At 46.8% G+C, this 26,440-nt stretch overlaps 1 protein-coding gene across 1 annotated transcript; it reads right to left on the bottom strand.

The window, feature by feature from the left end:
* Positions 1-3,489: 3,489 nt before the first annotated feature.
* LOC117054198 (solute carrier organic anion transporter family member 1C1-like) lies at positions 3,490-26,440 on the bottom strand. The gene is given in 16 exon segments (XM_033162754.1): positions 3,490-4,313; positions 6,021-6,138; positions 6,972-7,036; positions 9,788-9,827; positions 9,830-9,962; positions 10,597-10,762; positions 12,237-12,432; positions 12,560-12,724; positions 14,833-15,078; positions 16,626-16,724; positions 18,052-18,198; positions 20,830-20,957; positions 21,905-22,037; positions 22,578-22,719; positions 22,941-23,090; positions 26,278-26,440. Coding segments are annotated over 15 exon segments (2,073 nt in total). The 5' UTR covers positions 23,052-23,090; positions 26,278-26,440; the 3' UTR covers positions 3,490-4,129.

The following is a 26,440-nucleotide window of genomic DNA, read 5'->3' as shown; positions in this document are numbered from 1 at the left end:
TTCTCCTAGAGTGCAAAACCACTGGTTTTCAATAGCTTTTCAGCTAGGATTAAGTGTAAAAATTGCAGTATTTTCCCCCTAACCATCCCCCATCAATTAAACAAGAAAAAAATGCATTAGGAAATTATCAAAGGGAGGAGAAAATTTCAATGTAAGTCTCATGGGTGCCATGAAAGGTTTTGTTTTGTTTGTTTTGTTTTGTTTTGTTTTGTTTTTGCCTTCCTGCCTTTTTCAGTGGCTGGGAGGTGTTTGTGGGTGTCCTTTCATTCTACAAAGCCTCTTTCTTGTGCTCTGCACTCTGCAGCCTTCCTGGGTGCCCATGAATTGATGAAAGCCCAGGAAAGAATGTCACAATGAGGTAATTCCTCCCATGGGGCTCTTTCAAATCAGGAAGCTTGAGCAATTGGGGAGGACTCAGAGCACCGGACAGAAAGTTCAGTGGAAAGAAAAAAACATACACTCACATTCGGCCACCACACAATAGGAAGCCAAATTCAAAACACTGCAAGGACTGAAATTCTGAAAAGATTGCACCTTTGATGGAAAGGGGCACTTACACTCAGGCAGCAGAAAGAGTAGGATTTCTGCCTCCTACTAAAAACCTCCCATGTTTTGGTTCTCTGGTGAAGTGACCCAGGAACAGCCTAATGATAGGTTTTCTTTGTTTTCTTTACATCTGCTTTTAGCTTACTCTGTTCTTGGTGCAAACGCATGTTCAAGATGCATTCTTCTGTGGCATAAACTGGAACAAACCCATGCAAACAACATTTCCCACATTGTCCAAAAGGGTTTTATTCATGCACATATTTTGCTCTTTAATAAAGTGCATCTGCTTAGCAGGAGCAAAACGAAGGAAGTTTCACAGAAGGGGGAGAGTGCTCTTGTGCATGGGTCCTGCTTGTGGGATTCCCACCGGCATCTGTTTGGCCACTGCGAGAACAGGATGCTGGAATAGATTGGCCTGATCCAATGAGCTCTTCTTGTGTTCTTATGCCAGTGGGTGCAATCCTGATCCCCACTCCTGTTTACTGAACACATAACAGCTCGATTTTCATGATGTGATGTGGGGACAGCAAAATGCCAAAAGTGAAGAAGTCAGAACATGGGAAAGTATTGATACCCATTTGTAGTGGAAATTCCAATTGAGGGCTGCCATTTTGGGCAACATCCCTTTGTCCTCTCTGATGCATAGTCAGGTCCTTAGCTTTCATTCTGGGTGGGATGAGTCAAGGGAAGCCTGCTCATTACTCTAGTAACCTCCTGTCTCTCCTTGATGGAGGGGACAAAGCCCAGGAGTAGGTCAGGTGTTTTGCATACACAAGGTCCCAGGCTGAACTCCTGTTCCCTTGAGCTATAAGGATCTCACTCAGGTGGTCTTTGTCACCCCTGCTATCTGTGCTAGAAGAAGCATTGGTGTGACTCCATATTAGGCAGCTCTGCATAGCCTTGAAAAAGGACGCAGTCATGCCCCAGAAATCTCCTATTTCACAGAACCATAGAATTGTAGAGCTGGAAGGGACCACGAGAGTCATCTAGTCCAAACTCCTGCAACACAGGAAACTTTCGCCCCAATTCAGAACTCGAACCCATGACCCTGAGATTAAAAGTCTCATGTTCTACCGACTGAGCTGTCCCAGGGAGGTCTTCTCTTTGAAGGTTGGAAGCTCATTTTACTAGTGATGACTTGGGCTAATGTAGTAGTAGTAGTAGTAGTAGTAGTAGTAGTATGTTGTGTCCAACATCATTTGAAGGTGCATAGATTTTCCAACTCTGCCAAAATACTATATAAAAAACACAGGACCTAGGTCTAGCATCTCAGCAGTTTCTAACTGTCAATCATGCACATGGGAATCCATTCCCAATGCTTGTCATATAATTCAGTGATCAGACGCAATTTTGTCCAGCATCTCTCTCTGACGCTAGCGTAACTAGGCCAGTGGCTGTCAACTGTGACACGGTTGCGTCAGAACAGAACAGCCGTTGGTATTATAAACAGAAACGGGCCAGGTAGAGAGATCAGCGATTGAGGAGGTGATTGCGCACGTAGAGAAGTTGCAGGATCAAAAGGAGGTGGAGACCTGGACTCGAAGGTATCCACACAATAACCCGTTTTCAAAATATTTTGGCTCTGTGTGGACACTGTACCATAGGAGCTAACTCCAGCAGCCATGGGTGCTTCGGCAGCCACATTAATATAATTGTGGGGGCTGGGACATCCACAAAGTCAATGAGAAAAGCTGCCCAGTGGCAGCAGTGCTGTCTCCAAGAGAGAAGCAGTTTAGCTCCGCCCTCCGCAGCTAGTGAGTGAGGCACCCTTTTCTGGGGAGGAGGGGGGCTCAGGCATGGAGGCAGGGGCATGTGCAAGTGTGTGCATGTGATGCCACATGTCTACATTACGGTGGTGGGCACCCACAACCCTGAGGGCGAGTTAGCACTCCTGCACTCCACAGAGAGAATCAACACTGAATCAGCTCTTAACACCTTTGTGGATGTCATGATCTAGCTGGGTAGGGTTGTGTGTGAGTGAGTGAGTGAGTGAGAGTGTGTGTGTGTGTGTGTGTGTGTGTGTGTGTGTGTGTGTGGAATTGACCAGGTGGGTCCAATGTAGTAATCCTTGCAGGACAGAATGGTCCCTACCACATTGAAGGAGGCAATGGTATTTAAAAAGAAAAACACATTGGAACCGGGAGTTTGTAACACCTACCCCCACCCCAAACCAAGTAATTGTGTGAGAGATAATACTTGAAACCCATTTCTAAGCATTTACCATGTGAGTAAAATCCACTCTCCGTTAAAAGCTACAGACGTTCTCTCTTGTGGCTTCAAGGGGGTGTTCCTGTCATTATCTGGCTCACCGTTTTTCGAAAGGGAAGAGGGCTTCCTGCCCCCCACCCCTACTCCCATAACAAGAAGTAAAAAGCATCTATCTGTACGATAGGCCTTCTTGTTTTGGTAAGCTGGACTATTTGGAGAGCTTTTAGCACATGGTGGTAATTTGTCAGGAAATGGAGGTGTTTCTTGACAGAAGCAGCTGTTTTTCCAGTGGGTCACTATAATGTGGCTTATGAGGCCCTATTTCCCATCACTGTAATGAGGCTGAATGATGACTGCTGATCTCTGGGGAAATGCTTTGAATATGGCAGGAAATTGCTTCCCTTCCAAAAAGCGAAAAGAAAAGGAAAAAGTATCAAACTTCTGCGGTTGGATAGTCAAGCCAAGAGACAGATTTGCACAGATAATCCGCGCTATAAACGGAAACAGATAGTGCAAGGAGTTTTCGCCCCAGTGGCAAAGTTAAAAAGAAGAACCACACGCCATGCAGCTGGTTGCTCAGAGATAACAGGGAACCGGTTTGTGGACTTTCAATGAGTGCTTGTGAGTAGGGAGGAAAACGCCCCCAAAATATTGGGCCACGCAATCCTACCCACCGGCTCTTTAGCTTAACAAGATAAATATAGCTTTCCCTCTAGGTTTGATTTTTTTGGGGGGTATCTCAGTGACGGAGCATGAGGAATGTTCCACGTTCAATTCCCGGCACCTCCATGTAGGGCTGGGAACATCGCCTGCCTTGAAACCCTGGAGAGCTGCTGCCAGTCAGCACAGGCAGTACTGAACTAGATGGACCAGTGGTCCCACATGGTACAAGCGAGCCCCCTTTGTTCCTAAGCAAATGTTTTATATTCGTCTCTCCTTCTGTATTTTAAAACTCGCAGCCTCCTTTCCAGCTTCCATAGTGCTCTGCTGCATGAGGAACTTCACATGTAAACAGGTGCCACGCTTCAGGTTTCCTGACATTACAAAACACAAACAAGCAGCTGCATCGCAGTGTTGGGTGGATCGCTGGCAAGAACGCCAACCATTCAGTTCTCTCTTGCTCCCGCCCCTCTTCTAGGTGATTGGTGCTCTTGCCACATGATCTGCTACAAATAACTGATGCCGTTGCCTGCGGGTAATTGGTGCAGTTTCCAATGATCTGAGCAGGGCTCTGATCGTCTGATAGGGCTTTGGCCTGGGTGAGGAACTGCTCATGCTATGGATTGCTCCTGAATGCCCAAACAGCAGCCGCTCGTGCAACGATCCAAACCAGCTTTCCTTTCTCACAAGCGGGTGTCGCCGTTGACGGACGCCTCTACGAAGAGGTCTCTCCTTTGTTCATTCGGGGCTGGTAACTTGGCGGCAGCCAGCTCACAGTTTTGGGTTGCCATTGGCTCTTCCCCGCCCGTCTGAATCGCTTCGCAATTAAAACACAGAGGACGATGTACAGGAGGCAGGTTGCACCTCTTATCGAGAGAAGGAATCCCACATAGACGTTCCTAGGATAGGGTAGACAGAACAGCTCAGTGCAACAGATCTTAGGAAGAACAAAACAATGTACTTAGCCAGGTGGGGGCTAGAGCCATTCCACTTCTCCAGTGGAAATCACTTGGGGGACACCCCTATTTGAAGTAGGTTTTGGGTGTTCCCTGCTGGTTGGCTTCACCCTTTGAGACACTTAGAGTGATATTTGAGTGCCTTATCCCAATGCCTGTGGCCAAAACCTACACATCTGTAACCACTAAAGTTGTGGCCTTATTTGATCCCATAAAACCAACATCCTGTGTACTCTCTAGTTCGGTGGTTTTCAACCAATGTGCCGTGGCACCCTGGGGTGCCTCGAATGATGGTCAGAGATGCCGTGGGCAGCGCTGGCCTCTGTCCCTCTTTCCTTCCCTCCCTCCTCTGATGCCCTCTCACGTCTCTGCCTCCCAAAGGCTTGCTTGGCTGTTTGTTGCAGCAGCCCTGGCTACAAGCTCGCCAGGCGAATGGTGCCTCTGGGGCTGGCCAGAAGGTGCTTCCCAGGCCCCTGTGGGCAGTGTGAGGAGGCACCTCTTTCTGGGCGGGGGGGGGACAGCTCAGAGACCAGGGGTGGAGGACTCCCAGGGAGAGGGGAGAGGAGAGGGGGCTGAGGGAACACTCTAGGGTCTTTGAAGAGGGGTGAGGGGCTGCCAGCTCTGCAGACAAGGGAGGACGTAACTGAACTCCTGAGTGGTGCCACAAAAAGAATAGTTGATCAAGGGAGCCATGGACTCAGAAAGGTTGAAAACATGTGGTGTAGTTATTTAACTCCCAGGGAACCAGTGGTCACAGGGCCTCAACATGCAAACAGTGCAACAAAACTTATGGAAGAACAAACAAGCCATTTAGCACTTTCTCTCTCTCTCTCTCTCTCTCTCCTCTCTCTCTCCTCTCTCTCGTGTGTGTGTGTGTGTGTGTGTGATGCTTGAGAATTAAAAGAATTCAAAGCAGTTCATGGTTAATCTATCCCAGAGAAAGTAGGGCAGGGAAGGTCTCAAAGGAACTCAGTCCAGATAGCTCAGTTGGCTGGAGCATCGTGCTCATAATGCCAAGGTTGCAGGTTCGATCCCTGCATGAGACAGCTGTATATACCTGCATTGCAGGGGGTTGGACTAGATGATCTGCAGAGTCCCTTCCAACTCTACAATACGATACTATAATGACCAGTTGGTTTCTTGCATATGCAATTAATCTGGCAGCTGCCAATGTGGGGTAGAACCAGGGAGAGCACAGTTCAAATTCCCACCCAGCCATGAAGCTCATTGAGTCACCTTTATCTACCGCTCACTCACAGCCTATCCTTCCTCGCAGGGTTGTTATGAGGATAAAATGAGGGTTTTTTGTTCTCTGCATTGTTAAGTTGTATGAAAGGCAGCATCTTAATATATTATCCCAATAAATAAATGAGAATAAAGTGTTTTGTTTTTCAAAGCTTCTTTCTTGGGAAAGGCTGGGAGAAGTAAGATATATCATTGAGACCATTTAAGAGGTTTAGGAACAGGGAGGAAAACTAGCTTCAACTGCCTTGCATATTTGTAAGATGAGCCAACCCTCATATCTCAAACAAATGCCGTAGGAGTTTCCTCTCCCCTTGAGAAAGGAGCAGAAAACCCCTCTCCGTTTCCTCAAGCTGAGAATGCTTGCACGAAAACAGAGAGGGAATCTCAGCTCCCATTGAGACTCACCTGAACATCTCTGTACTGTACGCTCTGCAAGACCCCGATTCGCCACAGCTTTTCACACCCCATTTCAAGCAGGTTGTATCGATCAAAGCTCCAAAATAAAGAGGTGCAGGAAGTCCGCCTGAAAAGAAGAAGCACCAGCAGTGACATGAGCCTGGCTCGATCTTGGCAACGTCATTTCCCCCCCCCCCCCAGCATGAGTTCAGAAAACGGCCGGGGCTTCATGGTAGAACAGGCATCTCCAAACACAGCCCTCCAGCTGTCTTGGGACTACAATTCCCATCATCCCTGACCACTGGTCCTGTTAGCTAGGGATGATGGGAGTTGTAGTCCCAAAACAGCTGGAGGGCCGAGTTTGGGGAAGCCTGTGGTAGAGCTTCACATGCAGAAACTCTTGAGACTTAATTCCCTGACATTTCCAATTAAAAAAAAAAAAATACGAGGGGGGGTAGAATACCACAGAGAAGAAGGAATCTTTGATATCAGTGTGATATATATGGAAAAACTGTAGCAAGGGGGTGGGGTCCCACTCCATCCCCACTGCTCTACAGACTTTGTGTCGCCTTTGCCCTTAACTTTAGAACATTCTACCTGGAAGCCTGTTTAAAGCAGTGGCTGCCATCATGGTCACCACCCATGGGTGCCTTTGTGCCTTCAGAGGCCTTGCCTGGCACCCACAGCATCCGTCCCCACTCCCCCCCCCCCCGGAATTAGCCTTCCAAAAAGCAGTCTATTGTAGGAGGTCGAACCACTGCCTGAAGCCCTGGAGAGCAGCTGCCGGTCAGTGTAGACAATACTGAGGTATATTGGCAGGGGGTTGGACTGGATGGCCGTTGTGGTCTCTTCCAACTCTATGATTCTATGATTCTATATTGACCAATGTAGAAGGCAGCTCCCTATGTTCCTTCCTATGTTTCTGATCTTCAAACAAAAGGAAAGAGAAGAAACATTTACCGAGTGTCCTTCCACAGAAAGCTTCGAAGCCGACAGCAAGGGATTTCAATTCTGGAGAAACCATTCTGGGGGGAAAAAACAGGATGCAGAAGTTCAAAAATTCCCTTCGACATTAATCAGATACACTTTGCTACAATGGCTGCAGTCCAGAAACACTGAAATAAACGGAACGCCATGGCTCAAAAGGATATGGGTTGTGCATGCTGCAGAGCGTTAACTAATGTGAACTGCAAATTTTCGAGGGCAAGACTTACACTTCTCTTGTTAGAAACCAATCAATCCACTGGAATTAAAGGGGCCCAGATGTGGATTCATCCAAATGTGCAGAATTTGAAAATCCACACAAATTATTTTATAATGCTGTTGTTGTTTTTCCCCACGTATTTATTTAGCAAGATTTATATAATGCTTAGTTTTTAAAAACAACAACAACAACAACTCTAAGTGGTTTATACAAAATGGTCATAATATTTTAATATTAAATATAAAATATTTTATTGTATAATTTTATTATAAAATAAAACACTTTTTTTAAAAAAAAACAACAACAGTCTGCGTAATGAAATGATCAAAATATAGATAAAATCTACAGCTTTGAGAAGAAAGATCTATGGTGAAATTGCAAACAGGTTCCTCCCCGGCTTGGAACATACATTACATGGCACTTGTAAAAGTGCTAATTCCACAAATCAAAGTGCTTTAAGAGACATACATAGGATTAGTCAATCCTTCCAGCACATTTGTTCCAAGCTCTTGATGTCTTTGTACATTAGTAATAACATCTTGATTTTGTCCCAGTAACAATACAGCAGCCGGTCTAGAATTTTGCCCAGTAGCAAATTGGCCACCTCATGAGAGGAGAAGACTCCCTGAAAAAGACCCTGATGTTGGGAAAGATTGAGGGCACAAAGAGAAGGGGACGACAGAGGATGAGATGGTTGGACAGTGTTCTCGAAGCAACTAGCATGAGTTTGACCAAACTGCGAGAAGCAGTGAAGGATAGGGGTGCCTGGCGTGCTCTGGTCCATGGGGTCACGAAGAGTCGGACACGACTTAACAGCAAAAAAGCAAATTGGAAGATACTGCAAATCTTTGAGAGCAGAGATGTAATATGCTCCCACTGCAGCATTCCACACTAACTACACTTTCCAGACCAAGTGTAATGGAACAGAGAGCAATTTAGCTATTGCCTTGTGCCAGAGCCTTGAAGAACACAACTAAAACTGACCGAAACACCCAATATACATACTTGAATAGAAGTAAACGTAAAAAAACAGAACACAGCAAATCGGCAGCTTAAAACAGCAATAGGAAGCCCCACCACAGGCCTAAGCACCATGGTGACAACCATCATTAGTGGAACCAGACTGAAGAATACCACCACCAGCAGCAGCAGCAGCAAATAAAAGATGTTAAAATCATTCCAAGGCTTGAAACAAAAGGCTCTGCCCAGTGCCCAGGAAAGATGTCAAAGTGAACACCTGGTGGGCCTCTTTGCTGGGAGCCACCACTGAAAAGGCCATGTCGCTAACCTCCATACATATTCAGGAGAAGATCCAAAAGCAATAGGTGCCAACTCTATGGGGCCCTGGTGCCTTCAATAAAATATTTTGGACTGCCCCCCCCATATTTTCTGCAAGTTGGTGCCTCCCTCAATGCCTCCCTCCCTCCCTTGGGCAGCCACCCCTGCCCCAGCCAGACACTGCCCTATTTTCCTGGCTTGCCTCTTAACTATTGGTGCCATTTCCAAGCATGCCTGAATCCAGGGCAGCTGGGGAGAGGCAGGCAGGCAGGCAAGAGGGCAAAAACATCTTATGAACACACAGGAGGCAAGAGGCGAGCAAGTGGGCAGTTGGGAAGGGGAGGCCTGCAACCAGTTGTGCATGGCAGGAGAAGATGCGCTCCACAGCAATTCCATCCTATGCTCTAAAGAGCACCTTTGAAAATGAACCTTAGGGCCCAGGTAGTTTTGTAGAAGATTTTTGGAATTGTCAGGGATTGCCCAGCTCCTCGTGAGGAGAGGGAGAGGGGAGGCCCTACTCAGGAGGAGAGCCAGAGCAAGGTGAGAGAGGTCCTCCTCTCGAGGAGGAGAGGGACAGGAGGACTACTCAAGGGGAAGGGCTGGTTGGAGGTCCTGCTCACAGGGAACCCCAGCCGCTTCTGTTGATGGACTCCTCCTTCTCCTCTAGCGTTTCCCCTGAGCTCTCTCCAAGGGAGGAGGAGGTGCAGGGGCTTGGAGACTCTGGGCAAAGACCCAGCACCGCCAGCCAGAGAGGATCTGAGGAAGAACTGCCGCTTCCGGTGCCAGCACAGCATTAGGGGGTCAGGAGGCACTGCAGACGTCGTTTTAGGGTGCCGAGACTTTGGTGTTGGGTGGGAAACCAGAGAAGGGCACTTCCGGATTCTGCAAGTGACTGAGCGGTCATGTTTTGAACTAGCTCTGCACTGTAAATAGTGATGCACAATAAATAGCTACCGAAAGCTCTGTTGTTACTCATGAGCAACACTTGGGAAGATCCTGACAGGAATCCTGATTGTAAATGCCTTTAGGAAAAGGTAGCAATATTTTGTCTTAGATTTCAGCTGCAAGCATTCAGATTTTCGGCGATGCACCCCCCCCCCCCGCCAACGTTGGCTACAAAAAAAAGTTTTATTTCAAGTGGAAAATGGCACCCTTTTTTGCAATCCAGGGGCATCCTGCAAAAGCAACCACTGAAATACAGCGGATTCGATGAACTGTTTTGCAGAGCTGCAGAGCTGACCTGCTCCAGATCTTTATGGAAACAAACAGGGGGATTTTTAAAAAATGTGCTCACCTGAACATAATCATGTACGTCGGAGTTCCTCCCAAGGAAAAACCAACGCAAATAAGAACGTCAAAGCTAAGAAATAAGGGAAGCTTTTAGTACAACTATCCCTTGGGCATTGACCCAAAACTGCAGATAGATTTCCAGTACCTGAAACTCCCACACAACTACAGTTGTGAAATACCTGCAAGAGAGAAGAGGGTGTGCGTCATTATTAGGGTGTCTTGCATTTTTTCCACATTCCGCACCTCCGCCCCCTGTGGATTTTCCCCTGTGGGCAAACCACATGGTACAAGATGTCCTGAGCCCTCTGCAGTCTATCTAGTTGACATATCCCAGAGCCAAAACAGAGAGAACTATACAGCATATCTGCCAACTGTCCTGTTTTAAGCAGGGCATCCTGGAATCACAGAAGCCAATCCCAAAATGTCCCCCTTTCTTGGTCTGGCGCTCTGGCACGAGTCCTCATGCCGGACCAAGTGACCCTCACTATGGTGCAATTCAGCAGGGTTGCCAGAGGGTAGGATCCAAACCAAAGGATTCAAAATACAAGGAAGGAGATTCCGACCAAACTTTAGGAAGAACCTCCTGACAGCAAGAGCTGTTTAGCAGTCAAATGGACTGCACCTCAGAAGGTGGCAGACTCAATTTCATTGGAAGGTTTTAAGCTGAGGTTGGATGTTTATCTGTCAGGGAGTCTCTAGCTGTGATTTCTGCGTTGCAGGAAGTTGGGCCAAATGACACTTGGGGTCCCTTTCCAACTCTATACAATCCTACGAACGCTTGAAGCAGACCTACAAACAGATATCTGCGTTTACCATATCTTTTCCACTTCCCACTGACGCTTTGCAGCCAGCTAAACACGCGCTCATGTAGGTGACCCCGTTGCTTCCACAAACAGGATCCCAATGGCTTGCATCACAGCTGCAGTCAGAGTTGCAGGCAGCTAACGATACTTCCTTAGAGAAGGATGGTTCTTTGATGCTAAAGGGAACAGAAGCAAAGCCTTCAGGGAGAAGAAAAACAAGGCCACTCCCTTGTAGAAACACACACATTTACACAGTCAGATGGGCGGGGTACAAGTAATAAATTAAAAAAAAATAAAAAAAAATCATTCCAGTAACACCTTAGAGACCAACTAAGCTTGTTCTTGGTATGAGCTTTTGTGTGCATGCACACTTCTTCAGATACACTGAAATAGAAGTCACCAGACCCTTATATATACCCTGTTTCTCCCAAAATAAGACATAGCCATAAAATAAGCCATAGCAGGATTTCTATGCATTTGCGAAATATAAGCCGGTCCCCAAAAATAAGCCATACCCCGAAAATAAGCCATAGTGACGTGGTACCTCCCATTAAAACAGCCTGGAGAGGCGTGGCTATGCAGCGTACCGATGCGACACGGTTAAAATAAGACATCCCCTGAAAATAAGCCATACTGTGTTTTGATGAGCGAAAAAAAAATAGGACGGTGTCTTATTTTAGGAGAAACACGGTAGTGAGAGAGTGAGGAGGGGTATTACTCAGAAGGGTGGTGGGAATGGCTGATTGGCTGATGGGTGTGGAAAACCTGTTGATGACTGTTAATGACTACGATTAGTCCTAAATGAAAAAGCAAGGGGTGAGATGACTAAAGATAGCTTTGTCATGTATAATGAGATAAGAATCCAATGTCTTTGTTCAGACCAGGTCTCTCCGTGGCTTTGAGTTTGGTAATGAGTTGCAATTCAGCCACTTCTCTTTCCAGTCTATTTCTGAAATTTCTTTGTATTAAGACAGCTACTTTGAGATCTTGTATAGAATGTCCTGGGAGAATGAAGTGTTATCCTACTGGTTTCTCTGTCTTATGATTCCTGATATCAGATTTATATCCATTTAGCCTTTGGCATAGGGTTTGGCCTGTTTGTCCAATATAGAGAGCTGAAGGGCACTGTTGGCTACCTACCTGTAAGTAATAAGTTGTTGTTGTTGTTGTTGTTGTTATATCTGCATTTTGACAAAGCATGTTTTCTCAAATACCACCTATTTTTGCATGTTAGTTTCACCAATTTATTTTATGCAACAAAATTCATATACCACCTGATAGCGATGAAACTTCTAAGCGGTTGACAAAAAAGCAAAACATCAGTAAAAGATAGTTAGCGTGCATTGTTATGCGCATTTTATTCTGCTATATGCATTCTTGTACTGAAATGCACTGTAAAATTCAGAGTGCCGCTATGATGGCTGCATGTCAGTTCTTGTGTACGTTTGGGAAAGTTCCAGCCAGGTAGATTCACCATTAGTAAATGCGAACTCAAGAGCCCGTAGACTCAGTTAGATCATTATTCTTTATTAAATTTGTATATCGCCCTTCATTGAAGATCACAGGGCAGTTCACAACATAAAATGCACCAACGGTCTGAGTCAGTATAATATGGAATCTCCCGCCCCACAAATGAATACGGCAACTTACCCAGAGTAATTGATGTTCAAGCCAGCCACCTGGAGGTCATTGCAGTTGAATGCAAAGTAAAGCAGATTAAGTAGGAAGGTACAGAGAAAAGTGACACAGGCAAACTTCGCCATAGTTGTCACTTGCATCTTGAACTTCTTGATGATAAAACCTCCGAGGAACAGTCCCACAATTGTAGCAGGTAAAAGCAACACACCTAGGAAAAGAAAAGGGGACACTGACATAGGTTGCACGTGCTTACACACACACACACACACACACACACACACACACTTACCCCAGCAAGCCAGAAACGCAACAACAAAGAGAGGAGGTTTACGTACCAATATAAAAAATGGCGTTTGAAACAGGTATGTTGAATTGCTGTTCCATAAACTTTGGCTCATATGTGATCATGCCAACGACGGAATTGTACAGAAGGACAATGAGGAGTAAATAGACCAGGAAGATGGTGTTTCCAAGTAGCTTCTTCAAAGTGGGGAAGAAATCTGGAAAGGAAATATAATACATCCATATCTAAAATAAACACCAGCAAGTGTATTCACAGAGGAAAGGATTATGATCATTTCTATCGTCACCCTCGGGATCAAAAGCCATTACTGATTCTGTCTACTGCTGAGCCTAATTTACATTGCCTAGATTTGTGTGTGTGTGTGTTCTGATTTGTAACTTCAGACCTAGTTGCAAATTGTACAGACGGGAGAGAGGAACGGAGTGTGTAAAATGGTTCCATTCAGCAAATAGTTAGCTAACTCTTCTTAATTTTAAGCCAAGAATGTTAAGGGTATGATCTAGGTCCGTGGTCAAAATCTGAGAAGACCTCCTCAGAGGATGGAATCCATGCAGAGGCGTAGCAAGCCCAAGTGGTACCCGGTGCGGATTTTTTTTGGTCACATCCGCCCAACACCCCTTCAAGTCACAGTGAGCGTTTTGCGTTCCCCCACAATGCTGCAAAGCATTGTGGGGGAACGCAAAACACTCACTGTGACTTGAAGGGGTGTGGGCGGATGGTACCCCAGGTCCAGGTGGACTGAGTAAAGCAAGCACAGCTAATGCTTTTGCAGTGCTGTGGTGAGTCCTAAGCCCAAAGCCACTGGATTTGCTCTGGCTTGTGCTTGAGGCTCTAGGTGGAGGTGCCAAATGTCACCCCTTGAAGATGGCACCTTTGTGCCCCCTGAGAGGGCAGTGCCCATGTGAAATGTGCCAGGCTGCTGGGTGGAGCCCTGGCTGGGCAGAGCTGTGCTTCTGTGGCTCTTCCCAGCAGGAAGGAAAAAGCAAAGTGTGTGCTGTGTAAGCCAGCTGCTACACTGAGCAACTTATGAGTTGTGGGGTGGGCATGCTGAGAGTCACCCTCCTCCCCTGGAACCCAGGGCGACCCACCCCCCACCCCCCCTAGCGACGCCCCTAAGTCCATGGCAGAAACCAGCACATACCAGGAACCAGGGCAACTCAAGAAGAATCCTGGGACCACAATTCATGAAGGCATCCCACCCAGGAAACCAGCGGAACTGGGTGACTGTATGCACCCTGGCTCAAGTTACTGCCCCTGCATCTGCTTTACATGCAGAATGTCCCAGGTTCAATCCTTAGCATCTCCAGGTAGGGCAGGAAGAAAGCCACTGGACAGCCACCCCCAATCTGTGTAGACAATGAACTAGTGTGTTCTGACTCAGTAGAAGGCAGCTTCCTGTGTTCCTGTGTTCCTTCCTAACATGCTTACATGGACATCTGCTTACAAAAAGAGACTGTGGAGACCAACTATCTGAATCACCACACATTGTTCACCACAGATCACGTCTGGAGCTGCTCTTTTCAAAATAGTAGGGGTGGTAAGGTGGGCGAGTGGCAGCTGTTAATAAAAGGGATCGTAACCTTCCAATAATATTTGGGGTGCATGTTTAAACTTTAGATTGTAATCACCACAGAACGAGGACATTATGCCCCCTTTATTGCAGGGGTGGTGGGGAGAGTGTGCCCCTCCAGATGTTTCTGGTCTACAAATCCCTGAGCACTGGCTATGCTGTGGGAGCTGATGGGAACTGGAGTCCAGAAACAGCTGGAGAGTCAAGTTTCCCTAGTCCTGTTCTGTTTTGTTTAAGGAGATGAGCGCACTGCAAAACTGGGCCACCAACCGAGCCGATTGCTCTTAGGAAGCTCAACATTAACTAGTTAAGGAGAAACAAAATCGAAAATTCTTTCTAGTAGCACCTTAGAGACCAACTGAGTTAGTTGCTGGTATGAGCTTTCGTGTGCATGCACACTTCTTCAGATACACTGAAACAGAAGTCACCAGATCCTTAAATATAGTGGGGGAGTGGGGAGGGGTATTACTCAGAAGGGTGGTGGGAATGGGTGATAGGCTGATAAGTGTGGAAAACCTGTTGACGACTCTAAACGGCTGCAATTAGTCTTGCAGGGGAAGGCAAGGGGTGAGATGGCTAAAGATAGCTTAGTTATGTATAATGAGATAAGTATCCAATGTCTTTGTTCAAACCAGGTTTCTCCATGGTTTTAAGTTAAGGAGAGCCGGAGGAGGAGGAGATTCAGCAGTTTTAAGTTAAGGAGAGCCGGAGGAGGAGGAGATTCAGCAGTTAACCTTTTGTTGCTTTGGAGATCTTCAGCGGTGGTGGTTTTGGAGATTCGGTTTTGCCACGGCTATCCTTGGAGTTTCCGTAAACGTCACCCGACTTCTTAATTATCCTTTCTTCTCCTTGTTTTGGCAAAGAGTAAGGCAGGAACCAGAAAGGGAAGGAGGCCACAAAGCTGATGGCTCCACATAACAGTATTCCAAGCCACCAGGCGCCAACCCAACGCACATCCTTAGAATTTATTGTCAATGTATCTGGGAGAAAAGGAAAGAGATTGAACATTCAGCCTCTTAAAACAAAAAAAAAGATTATCTACATCTTTTGCTCTCCTTTGCTTATTCATCACTACAGTTCTCAGTTGGCTCCCAGTTTTACCTTTCACATCTCCACTGTATGGTCCAGCTGATAAAAAGTTAGATGTGGACCTAAAAGATCTAAACTGCAATCACAGCTCAGACATGGAAACCGGTGATTTCTCAGGCATATTGTAAGAACTTCAGAAGAATCCTGCTGGATCAGACCAAGGGCGTATTGAGTCCAGCACCCTGTTCTCACAGTGGCCCACCCAATGTCTTTGGGTGCATAGGCACAAATGCAATAGCACCCTTCCAGCTGTGATCCATACTAACTGATACTCAGAAATGTTCTTTCAGTGCCTCACTGGGAAAAGGGATTGACCGTTAAGCCACCCTAGGATTTGTAGCTATGTGAGGGGAATGAAGGTCTCAGCACCGTTAACAAACTACAGCTCCCAGGATTCTTTAGGGGAAGTCATGGCTGTTTAAAGTGCTATAATATTGCTTCAAATGCATAGGGCAGATGGGGCTCGAGAGACAGGCTAAGTGGAGGTAACACTGCATGAAGTGAGGGATTTAGGAGATGGAGGGTGTTAGCGCCAGAGAAGGGTTAAGAGGATAATATCCGGCAACTGGAGAGGTGGTAGGAGAATGTACTTAAAACCACAAATGGGAGTTTAGTTTAGTTTAGTTTAGTTTAGTTTAGTTTAGTTTAGTTTAGTTTAGTTTAGTTTAGTTTAGTTTAGTTTAGTTTAACAGGGAGTCTGGGCAGGAAGCCTGAAATTTATTTGTGTGCAATAGTAAATCTTCTAGGAAGTGTCTATGGATGATAATACTCAGCTTTCCTCTGATGAAAAAGAGCTGGTTGGATGCTGGGCTTGTCCCACACCACAGCAAAATGTGGAACTGCACCTTCCTGTCTCCCCACTAATGTAAGGACACCCACAAGACATCCTACACATCGCAGTGTTGTCCCCGAACTTCCACCCTTTAAATGCAGGGCTTTTCAATCTTGGCCATTGCGGATCTTCCAAGGATAGGAAAAGCCCACATTCCCAGGAAGGCCTGGGACAACACTGGGATGGGGAAGGGCATCCTGTGATTACATCCCCCCACACACATTAATGGTGAGAGAAAAGAGGTGCAAATCCACATTTTGGTTCTGCAGGTGGAGAAGCTCTCTGAGAACCTTAATTTTGTGAATCCGTAACAGGCCCTTTCTACATCATGGGATGAAGTCACTGGAACCCAAAGCCTTGCCCACCTTCTTAAGTCTTCTGATGGTTGTGGTCCTTTGCTGAGACAATATTTTCCAAAGCTCAGGGCTCCAGAAGGACCTACTGGGGATTGTCTAGGGTCTGGCCTGACAATTGCTACAAAGCCACAGCAGTGAGCACCAGGCCACAGCAGAAGAGGAGAATTGGCACTTAGCACTCGCTGGACAGGAGAGTCAACGTTAACAGAGAAGAAACACTGGATACGATATATGGGTATTTGTTCCTTACCAGTATCTACCAGTCCAATGTCAACCCACAGATTAGCACAGTAGGATCCAAGCAGAAAGCCAGCTGAGGGTCCAAACATTCCCAATGCTCTCACTATTCCTGTAAAAGATCACATGGCAGCACAGTGAAGAAGAAGAGTTTGGATTTGATATCCCGCTTTTCACTACCCGAAGGAGTCTCAAAGCGGCTAACATTCTCCTTTCCCTTCCTCCCCCACAACAAACACTCTGTGGGGTGAGTGGGGCTGAGAGACTTCAAAGAAGTGTGACTAGCCCAAGGTCACCCAGCAGCTGCATGTGGAGGAGCGGAGACGCGAACCCGGTTCCCCAGATTACGAGTCTACTGCTCTAAACCACTACACCACACTGGCTCTTATTTACAGTGACTTATTTACAGCGCATGCCAAAGAAGATTATCTATGAAGAGAAGAGGTGATCTTTGGGCATGCTACTCTCTGCCAGCGTGGAAGGCTGGACAAAAGTCTGGGTTATCTGCTGTCTGCATTGCAGAAGAACAGAGTGGGGAACCAGAGCGACCTGCCAGGGCCCTTCTCCGCCCTACCAGAATGCAATCCCAACCTGATCGAAGACCCAGAATGCAATCCTATATATGTCTCATCTGAAAGAAGCCCTAGAAGCTCAGTGGATCAATTCTTCCAGGTAAGTGAGAGTGGGAATGCAGCCACAAGTCTTTGGGAAATGCTGTGTTGAGACCATCAAAAAGGTGGAGTGAATCTCCATCCAATTATACAGGTGTTGTTGTGTTTTGGGGATGGGGAGTGTTTTTTTTCCAACTGGGGTTCTGGGGAAGAAGAATGGTAGTCTCCACTAGAAACCATCATCTTGCTCCAATCCCAGGTACCCCACCTTGGATCAATGTTATGCCATGATTCGGGTCAAATCCACACTATACATTACTCTTCCCTGGAATTTATTTTATTTTATTTTATTTTATTTTGGGAAGCAGTTTTTCCAATGTGTTGGGAATCGCTGCTTCTTTGGGGGAAGTCATGTGTCATTCTGGGATAGAAAGGATGGCAGCTAGCAATTCCAGGCCACTGTGAGGATCTCCACTGTTACCCAATGATAGTTCCCCCCATTTTATTTTCCCAAAACCTGACAAAATGCCTTCTTTGATCAAAACCTGCAAATGAGGCAGGGAGAAGGAATACGAGGCCCTTTCCTCTCCACACGAATTTTGCTCACTTTTTTATCTCTTCAGCTTGCCTCGGCGGTTTATATGCATTCTTAAGCTGCCTTGTGACTGAGAAATAGGATCCAATTATTTTAAACCAGCACATAAGCAGTCCTAAGATACTTGAAAGCAACAAATAAACAGCCAAGAGCTGGTGAACAACACAGACCTGAAGGCTGCTTTTCAACCGAGTTCTGATCTTTAACGGATGGGATCGGCTCGCTTATTTTACCTATGTAAAAGGCTGAGTTTTGTTCCGTGGCAAAATCATCGATGTAAGACAGCCCCAGGGGCATCACGGGCGCTTCACCGATTCCACGAATAATATTCCCAGCAAGGACAAACAGCCACAGGTAGGAGCTCGTCGATTTTTCACAGCCTGTGGGCAAAGGATGGCACACAGCTTAGTGAGCGAATCTTCTGTGCCCCATTCGTTTTCCCTTGCAGGGCTATTGGCAGCTTCGAAGGGTCAGGGGGGCAGAGATGCAAACTGTGGAGGTGGCACAGAGCAAAAGGTGGATAGATTCCACCACCACTGCCGCTGCCGTGCCATTGCACCAATGAAATCTAGAGCACCTGTCTCACAGAATCATAGAATTGTAGAGCTGGAATGAGATGACCCAAGGCTCATCTAGCCCAACCCTCTTCAATGTAGGAATCTCAGCTGAAGCACCCATGGCAAATGGCCACCCAACCTCTGCTTAAAAACATCCAAGGAAGGAAAGTCCATGGATCACAGCATCTGCTGTGGCTGCAGAGACCAATAACTCGTAACTGCTGCCTCCCATGTTGTTTTTGCTGCCTTAGCATCACCAAAGTGACCTCCCCAGGGCGCATGCTTGGGCAGTGTGTATGGAGGTCCTGGGCTGCCCAGATGACAAGACTCCCCTCTCAGCCTCACTGATGTGGTCCAAAGGAAACCAGAGCAATATATTTGGCACCAGCTTGGCTGCAGGAGTTGCTGGAAGGAGGCATACAAAGCAGTCCCAGCTTAGGGACTTCGGATTAGCCTTTTCTTCTCCTGAAGATGTCTCTCAAGGCAGCAGGTATAGTGTGCATACACCTTTTTAATGGCAGGAATGGGAAATGACTGGCTTGGGTGTCAAATGTAGCCCTCCAAGTGACTCTCCCCGGGCCACATCCCATCGCTGTCTCCCTTGCACCATCCATGGGTGTTTTTGCCTGTGTGGAATGTGTCCTTGAACTCTGATCACGCTTCTTGCTTGCCTGGGCGGAGGATACAGGTGTGTGTGTAGAAACTAGTACAGAGGTACAATGAGCATTTGTTGTTGTGCCCTCTTTTGCCTCTAGCCCCACCTACCCAATTGCATGCTTCTGCTTAGTGGCCAACAGCTGGGACAGCAGCAAGAACAACTACAGAAACAAAGTCAAAGAAGAATCACTACCCAAAGGAGTCTCAATGTGGCTAACATTATCCTTTCCCTTCCTCTCCCACAACAAACACTCTGTGAGATGAGTGGGGCTGAGACACTTCAAAGGAGTGTGACTAGCCCAAGGTCACCCAGCAGCTGCATGTGGAGGAGAGGAGACGCGAACCCCGTTCCCCAGATTACAAGTCTACACCGCACTGGAAAAGCTGCTTGTACTACCACTATTCCATGAGCACTGAATGTGCTGAGTCTTCATTGAGCCTTTTGCTTTTGTTTCCCCCTGCAGATCTGTTTCCCGGCAGATTTTATTTGGGTTTTTTATATTCCTGTAAACATTGGAGTTCCCCATAAATCTACTTGTTCCCCAGTGACCTGGTTCTGGCTTAAATCCTACCGGCTCTCAGCCATCCAAGTTCGCTGTTAGAAAAAGTGAGCTCACAAAGTGCACCACGGTGCGGACACTCAACCAGCTGAGTTCTCAGTTAAACAGAATGATGGTGGGAAAACAATTTTTTTTTCCAAGTACAGATGTTCAACGCCTGCCAAACCTGGACACTGAAAACTGAAAGCATTGGTCTGGCATGCGATATTGAAGAGGAGTGAGATGCTGTGCCTGCAGTAGCAACTGTAGCAGCAGCGGAGGACATAGATCTCTTGTAACTGTCAGTTACACGCTGGTCTGGATGATACCCGGCAGTCCCTTCCAAAGCTGCAATCCTGTATCCTGTGCAGGTAGGATGTATAAGAGGGAACCTGGTAAACAGGTCCATCTAGTTCCTTTGCTAAGGGAATGGTCATAGCTGTCCAGTTAAGTACCACAGTTTATATTCCAAAGACATGTTGCCATAGAGACAAATGGCTCACCTCACTTGGCTCAAGCCACATTCTCCATCCTAGTATGGAGAACAATAGGCCAAGTGGAGCTGTGTGAGTTTTGGCTGGTGCTGGAAGCTGGAGACCCAAAGTAGAGGCTTGGGGCTAACCAAATGAGGAAGCAAGTTCAGTTGGGGTGTGAATGCTGTGAGCCCCTTCATCCTATGCTCGGGTTGTACAGATGTGCAAATAAAGGCATATATCCCAAAGACACCAGCATTTCCATTGGCCTTCACCTGGGTAAGCACACAAACCACTGAAGTCTCTTGCTCAATGTGCGTTCAGCAATACATTTCAAGCACATTCAAAACACACACTTACACCCCCAAAGAATTTCGAGAACTGTAGTTTGTTAAGGGTGCTGGTAACTGTAGCTCTGTAGGGGTAAACTACAGTTCCCTTGATTTTGGGGGGTTGGGAGGTGTTTGGTTTGAATGAACGGCGCATATGCAACCCTCGTTTCATACAGGGGTAGTTCTCTTATCGGGAACATGGCTACAATAGAGACTGATATTAGAGGGCTGTTGCAAGAGAATATGAATTGTTCAGCCTGTAAAATCACAGTACCAATTGCTACAAAAAGAGGTGTTGGTGGCATAAGGCCATACAGCAACCTGCCCAAAAGGTGTAGGGGGCATGAGAGAGACTGTAAATCTGCATGATGAAATTATGTCCTGCATCTCTTCATGTGCACACCAAGAGTCTGGGACACAGCCCACCTCGGGAGCCACCAAAGTTTTGCTTACCAAGAGCACTCGCATTTCGAAAACTATCCAAGTCGTCTACTGCATGGTGGGGAGGAATGGTTGCTGTGCAAGCCGACACACTCGCAGAAGAATTGGTCACAGAAACCGCAATGCTCTTGTAATTGTAACTTTAAAAAGAAGAAGGAAGAAACAAATGCCGTGTGATGGAAATGTGGAAGGTTTTAAAATATTTGTTAATAATTACAATGATGATGATAATCTTAATAATGATACTACTAATACCCTTTAATTCTGAGTGGTACATAGGAGCATAGAGAGCTAACTTATGTTGAGTTAAAGCATTGTATCCATCTAGCTCAGCATTGTCCACACTGACCGGCAGCAGCTCTCCAGGGTTTCAGGCAAGGTGTTTCTCCCAGCCCATCCCGGAAATGCCGCTGAAAATTGAACATGGGATCTTCTGCATGCAAAGCAGATGCTCTACCACGACCCTATTGGCAGCTGCTTTGTGAGACAATGAGACAATTGATGGTTGCTTCATGGCAAATGGTACAATGTCATAAGAATGATGCACTGCTCTTTTCCAAAAAGTTAGGAAAACTTATTTATTTATTTACTTACTTACTTACTTACTTACTTACTTACTTACTTACTAAGTTTGCGTCCTGCTTTCCTCGCAGGAGCAGTGCCATCACAACCAGACTTTGGGGCATATATGCCCATGACCTGACAACCAAGGCTTCCCAACAACAGCCCAAATGCTGCCATGCCCAACGGCTATCCTTGATATTAGGTACCCCAAACGTCTCCAGCAGAGTCCCAATGAAGTGTGTGATATCCAAGCATCGCCTGCCAACAACACAGGGCCAAAACAAATGTCTACGCTGCCCAGCAGAAACTCTCTGAGGCTTCAGATATGGTTCACTCCACTCAGTCCAACTTTGAGGTGCTGAGAATTGATCTGCTGCTTAACTATAGTGCTTCCCTCTACAAAGCATTCACAACACTCTAACCGATGTTCGATGCTCATCTGTCTTGACCCATGGACCACCCTCCCTGATGACAGGCATTTCACTGGGGATGCTAATGTTGGTAAGGTTAATGCTGTACTTACCGCCCCATTATGAAGTGAGGCACAATTGACACAAATGATCCCAGGGACATGATGAGGCATCCAACTGCGATCACCTTTGGACGATGAACTTTCGGCCCCAGGTAACTCACCAAGATCAGCACCAATAAGTTTCCTACATCAGGAGAAGAGATGTGATGAATTCCGGGGTTGGGGGTGGGAGGGAGAGGCAGACGTGTTGGAGATTCATTCCCCGTGTCTGCAGTCATGGGATTGTTGTCTATCACATGGCAGTGTATGTTTTCATTCCACAGTGTGGGAAGTGACAGAGACAGGAAGTTTGTGTTACTGTGTTCCATGATGTGGGAGTATTGTCCTTTCTTTCTCACTTTGCTGTCTGATGAGAAAGAGGCAGGAGCTAAGTCAGAATACTTCTAGTGTATTATATGTAAATAAACGTAGATTAGCCAAAACGCTAAGCTACTGAGGTCTGTTACGCAAAATGCAAATACTCTGCGGATCCCTAAGTGTGCTGATGCTTCTTGGTATCAGTCGCTATGATGTTTGGGTTTGAGAAAGCATTTGAAGCTCCCGAATGACCAACCAGGAGGGAGAGAACATGCCAGTCGGGCATGTGTCTCTAACAAGGTACTACACGAGAGTACCACTGTGAAACTATGGTACATTACCTCCTGGGGGGGGGGAACGGGTATACCTATCTCAAAGCTTCCATCGATCAGTCCGACCACAAACGATGGGATTTCAAATCTCCTCTCAATCTGAGTCATCACACTCTTCATGTAGCTTCCTGTAAATGCTTTGGAGAAGAAGGAAAACGACAGTGCCCCGAGGAATATCTGGGGTGAACACAAAGGAAAACGTGAGTTGACAAAGAAGCCATTGTCTCTAGATAATATAACATCTCAACCACTGAACATTACAAAGATAAAAACATACAAGTCTCTGGCCTCAAGGAGCTTACAATTTAATATGTGGAAGGAAAACAGAGGGAGGGACTGTGTTTTTTAACTATCTGGAATTTTTTTGCCATTTATTGCAGAGAGAGGGACGTTTTTACCTTTAGCTTTGAAACAGGGAAACATGCTCTCTTCACCAGGTGCGACCCATGGCTTTTGTCCAAGAATGAGGGGTTGTCTTTAGCTTGCTGCACAACCATTTTTCCATCCATGATGCCGATCTTCTAGCTTGGGAACACAGACCTTTCTGTCGGGGGTGGGGGAGAATAGGAACAACAGCTATGTCATTTCCTTAATGATAGCACTTCATGTATTGGACTGAGTCCCAACCTTCAGCATGGCTTCAGTTTAGGATGGAAAATGGGAGAAACAGCAATCTGGATTTGGATCTGAGCCACCTCAGCTGTTTACACAGAGCAATGTCACATCAACAGGCTGCCTCTGTCAGAGATCCTGGCAGTGCCAGGTTTATGCTTGCCTGGATAGAGAATACAGAGATGTGCAGCCACTTGTCAGTGGCTGGAATGTAACTTAGTGGACACAGGTAAGAGCTATACCCATTGTCTGCTTTTGCCATTTCTTGCTTTTTGACTGCAGACCCTCTCGCCATTTGCTCAAGCCCTGCAGTGGTACCTCGGTTTTCGAACGTCTCGGAAGTCAAACGTTTCGGTTTTCGACCATTGAAAACTCGGAAGTAAATGCTTCCATTTTCAAACACGCCCTGGAAGTTGAACGGCTTCCGCAAAGTCTTTCTCAATTTTCTCAATTAAATTTGCAGACCACCCTTTGTGCCTCAGTTTTCGAATGTTTCGGAAGTCGGACAGTCTTCCGGAACGGATTACGTTCGAAAACTGAGGTCCCACTGTATTCTATTATGAAAAAGCTTCCATAAAATTTTATGGGAAAGGGAGGAATGTTTGTCACCCTTAATTCCAACTAAATTCGTTTTGATTTCTCTCTCTCACTGAGTTTGCCTCCTGAGATACAACCGCAACTCTGGATAACTTTGTGGTACAATAATTAGTTTAACGGTACAGTATGGGTCTGTTGATGTCCAAGTAATAGAAGCAGCACATGCTGCCAGTGTACAGTGGACCCTCAGGTTACGTTACCTTTGGGTAACATAATCCTTGGCTTGCGAACCTCTGGGTTTTGCCATGCACACATGCACAGAAGTGCTCTGCATGCCATGCGTGTGCACAAAAGCACTCAATCGCACTGCGTGCATGCACAGAAAGGTGTCTCCGGTTATTAAATTTTCAGGATACGGCCAGGCCTCTGGAATCAGGGCCGTCTTGTCCATTTGGGCTGGTGGCACGGCGCACCAGGGCGCCGGGCCCCCAGGGGCGCCCCCACGAGCCCACTGGCATACCGGGCACCCCCTCCCCAACCGACCCCACAGGCGGGCAGACGGGCAGGCGCTCGCGTGCCGGCGGCACAGCCCCGTCTTAGAGCGCAGCGAGCAGGGGGGAGTAGCTCGGCCCTGCCGGCGGCCTCCCTCCCTCCCCCACGGGCGGCCGGATGCTTGCGCCGCCAGCGCTCTCCCCTGGACGCCCTGGACATATGGGGGTGCCGGAAGGATCGAGCCCACTGGCATACCGGCCGCCCCCTCCCCAACTCGTCCCCGCCCCCAAGGACGGGCTATCGGCCGGGTGCTCGTGTGCCGGCAGCACAACCACTGCCGCCCATGCCGGTCCCGGGCGGGCTGCAAGCCGGCCGCCCTCGCCTCCCGTCCCGGGAGCCCTGGAAGGGCGCGCAGAGCCCCGCGCCGCTCCAGCGCCATGCCCCTCATCCCCTGCTCGCCCACCCCCCCTCCCGAGGGGCGGCAAGCGCGAAAGGGAGGCAGCGGAGAGGCGGTACGCCAGGGACGCCAGAGGGATCACTGCGCCACGGCAGTGTCTCCTTAAGACAGCCCTGTCTGGAATGGATCCCATTTGTAACCGGAGATACTGCTGTACTCTCTTTTCTCTTTTGCCTTTGGGTGTATGATGTATTACATAAAAAACCCCAACTCATACCAATAGCTAAAAGTCAAGACTCAGTTCTGCATAAAGGTAAAGGTAAAGGGACCCCTGACCATTAGGTCCAGTCGTGTCCGACTCTGGGGTTGCGGCGCTCATCTCACGTAACTGGCCGAGGGAGCCGGCATACAGCTTCCGGGTCATGTGGCTAGCATGACTAAGCTGCTTCTGGCAAACCAGAGCAGCGCACGGAAACACCGTTTACCTTCCCGCCGGAGTGGTACCTATTTATCTACTTGCACTTTTGACGTGCTTTCGAACTGCTAGGTCGGCAGGAGCTGGGACCGAGCAACGGGAGCTCACCCTGTCGCAGGGATTCGAACCGCCGACCTTCTGATCAGCAAGCCCTAGGCTCTGTGGTTTAACCCACAGCGCCACGTAGGATAGCATTAAAAATTGCCATTAAAACATCCCACAGCAGCAAGTTCCCAAGATACTAACTGTTCTTCTTAGAGCTTGTGCTGCCTGACGGTTTCAGCTCTGGAGCTGGGGTTTATTTTGACCAGCTCCTGTTGCCAAGTAGATATCTTTAAACAAAAACCAAAAACCAAAAACAAACCTATTTAAAATTCCACTTGTAGCCAAAAAGGGCCTGACTTCACAGTTCTGTGCCCTCAGACATTAGCCACGTCAGCATTTTGTATGCAAGAGTTTTAACATTTTAAGCAAGCCATGCTCAAGATCTCTAAACAAACTTCAGCTGCAATGCAGAGCAAATACACTTTGGGTCCCTTTATCTCCTGCTGATGATTAACCAGCCAGGGAATCTGACCTCTTAAATTTTATTTTATTTTTTAAACATTTTGTCCAGCCCTCCTTTTCTTCCCACTTCCATTCATTCCTCCCCTTCTTTGAATGGCTTGACAGCACAATTGTCACTGCATTTCAGGAGAGGCCAGGAATGCACCCGAATTCTGCTCAAGATAAAGAATTTACAAATTGGCAAGGTTCAGATGCTTCACAGAACTCTTCAACACTTCTGTTTCGTTAGATTTTTATCCAACCCTTCCTTCCAAAGGAACTCATTATTATTTTTTAAATAAAACAAACTCTAAACATTTTAAAAGCAAACAAAATACCATCACAACTAAAAACACAAGCTAGATCTAACAAATGGTAACAACCGACGCAAGATGTTATATGATGACTGCTGACTTGGGTGGGTTTTTAAATTATTATTTAAAAAAGCAGGATTCTTTATTTAGGAACCTGCTCCATATTGCACAAAAGAATCTCAGAGAGGATTTGCAACGCCCTAAAAAGAAAATCACAAATATATACACAAAGTACAAGCATCTGCATGTTGAAGTCCCACACATTAAAATTAGATAAGTATCTCTTTAAACGTATATAGAAACCGAAGCAGAAAACATAGACCCGAAATACAGAAATTCCAGAGAGAACCACTTCTACCTACTAATTATGCCAAGTATGTATTTGTAGGGAGTAGTATTGCTCTCGCCTCTGCTGCTCTCGCTCCCAAATGAAGCTCAGACTAAAAAGGAGGGAAAGGTTAGCTCTCCCCACCCCTGGACCTCCCTGCTCTCACCAGGGAACACCCACAGTTATTCCCGTAACAG

The sequence above is a fragment of the Lacerta agilis genome, chromosome 10 (genome assembly GCF_009819535.1).
Source record: "Lacerta agilis isolate rLacAgi1 chromosome 10, rLacAgi1.pri, whole genome shotgun sequence".
In the NCBI taxonomy this organism is placed as follows: Eukaryota; Metazoa; Chordata; class Lepidosauria; order Squamata; family Lacertidae; genus Lacerta; species Lacerta agilis.
This window is presented reverse-complemented; position numbering and strand designations above follow the sequence as displayed.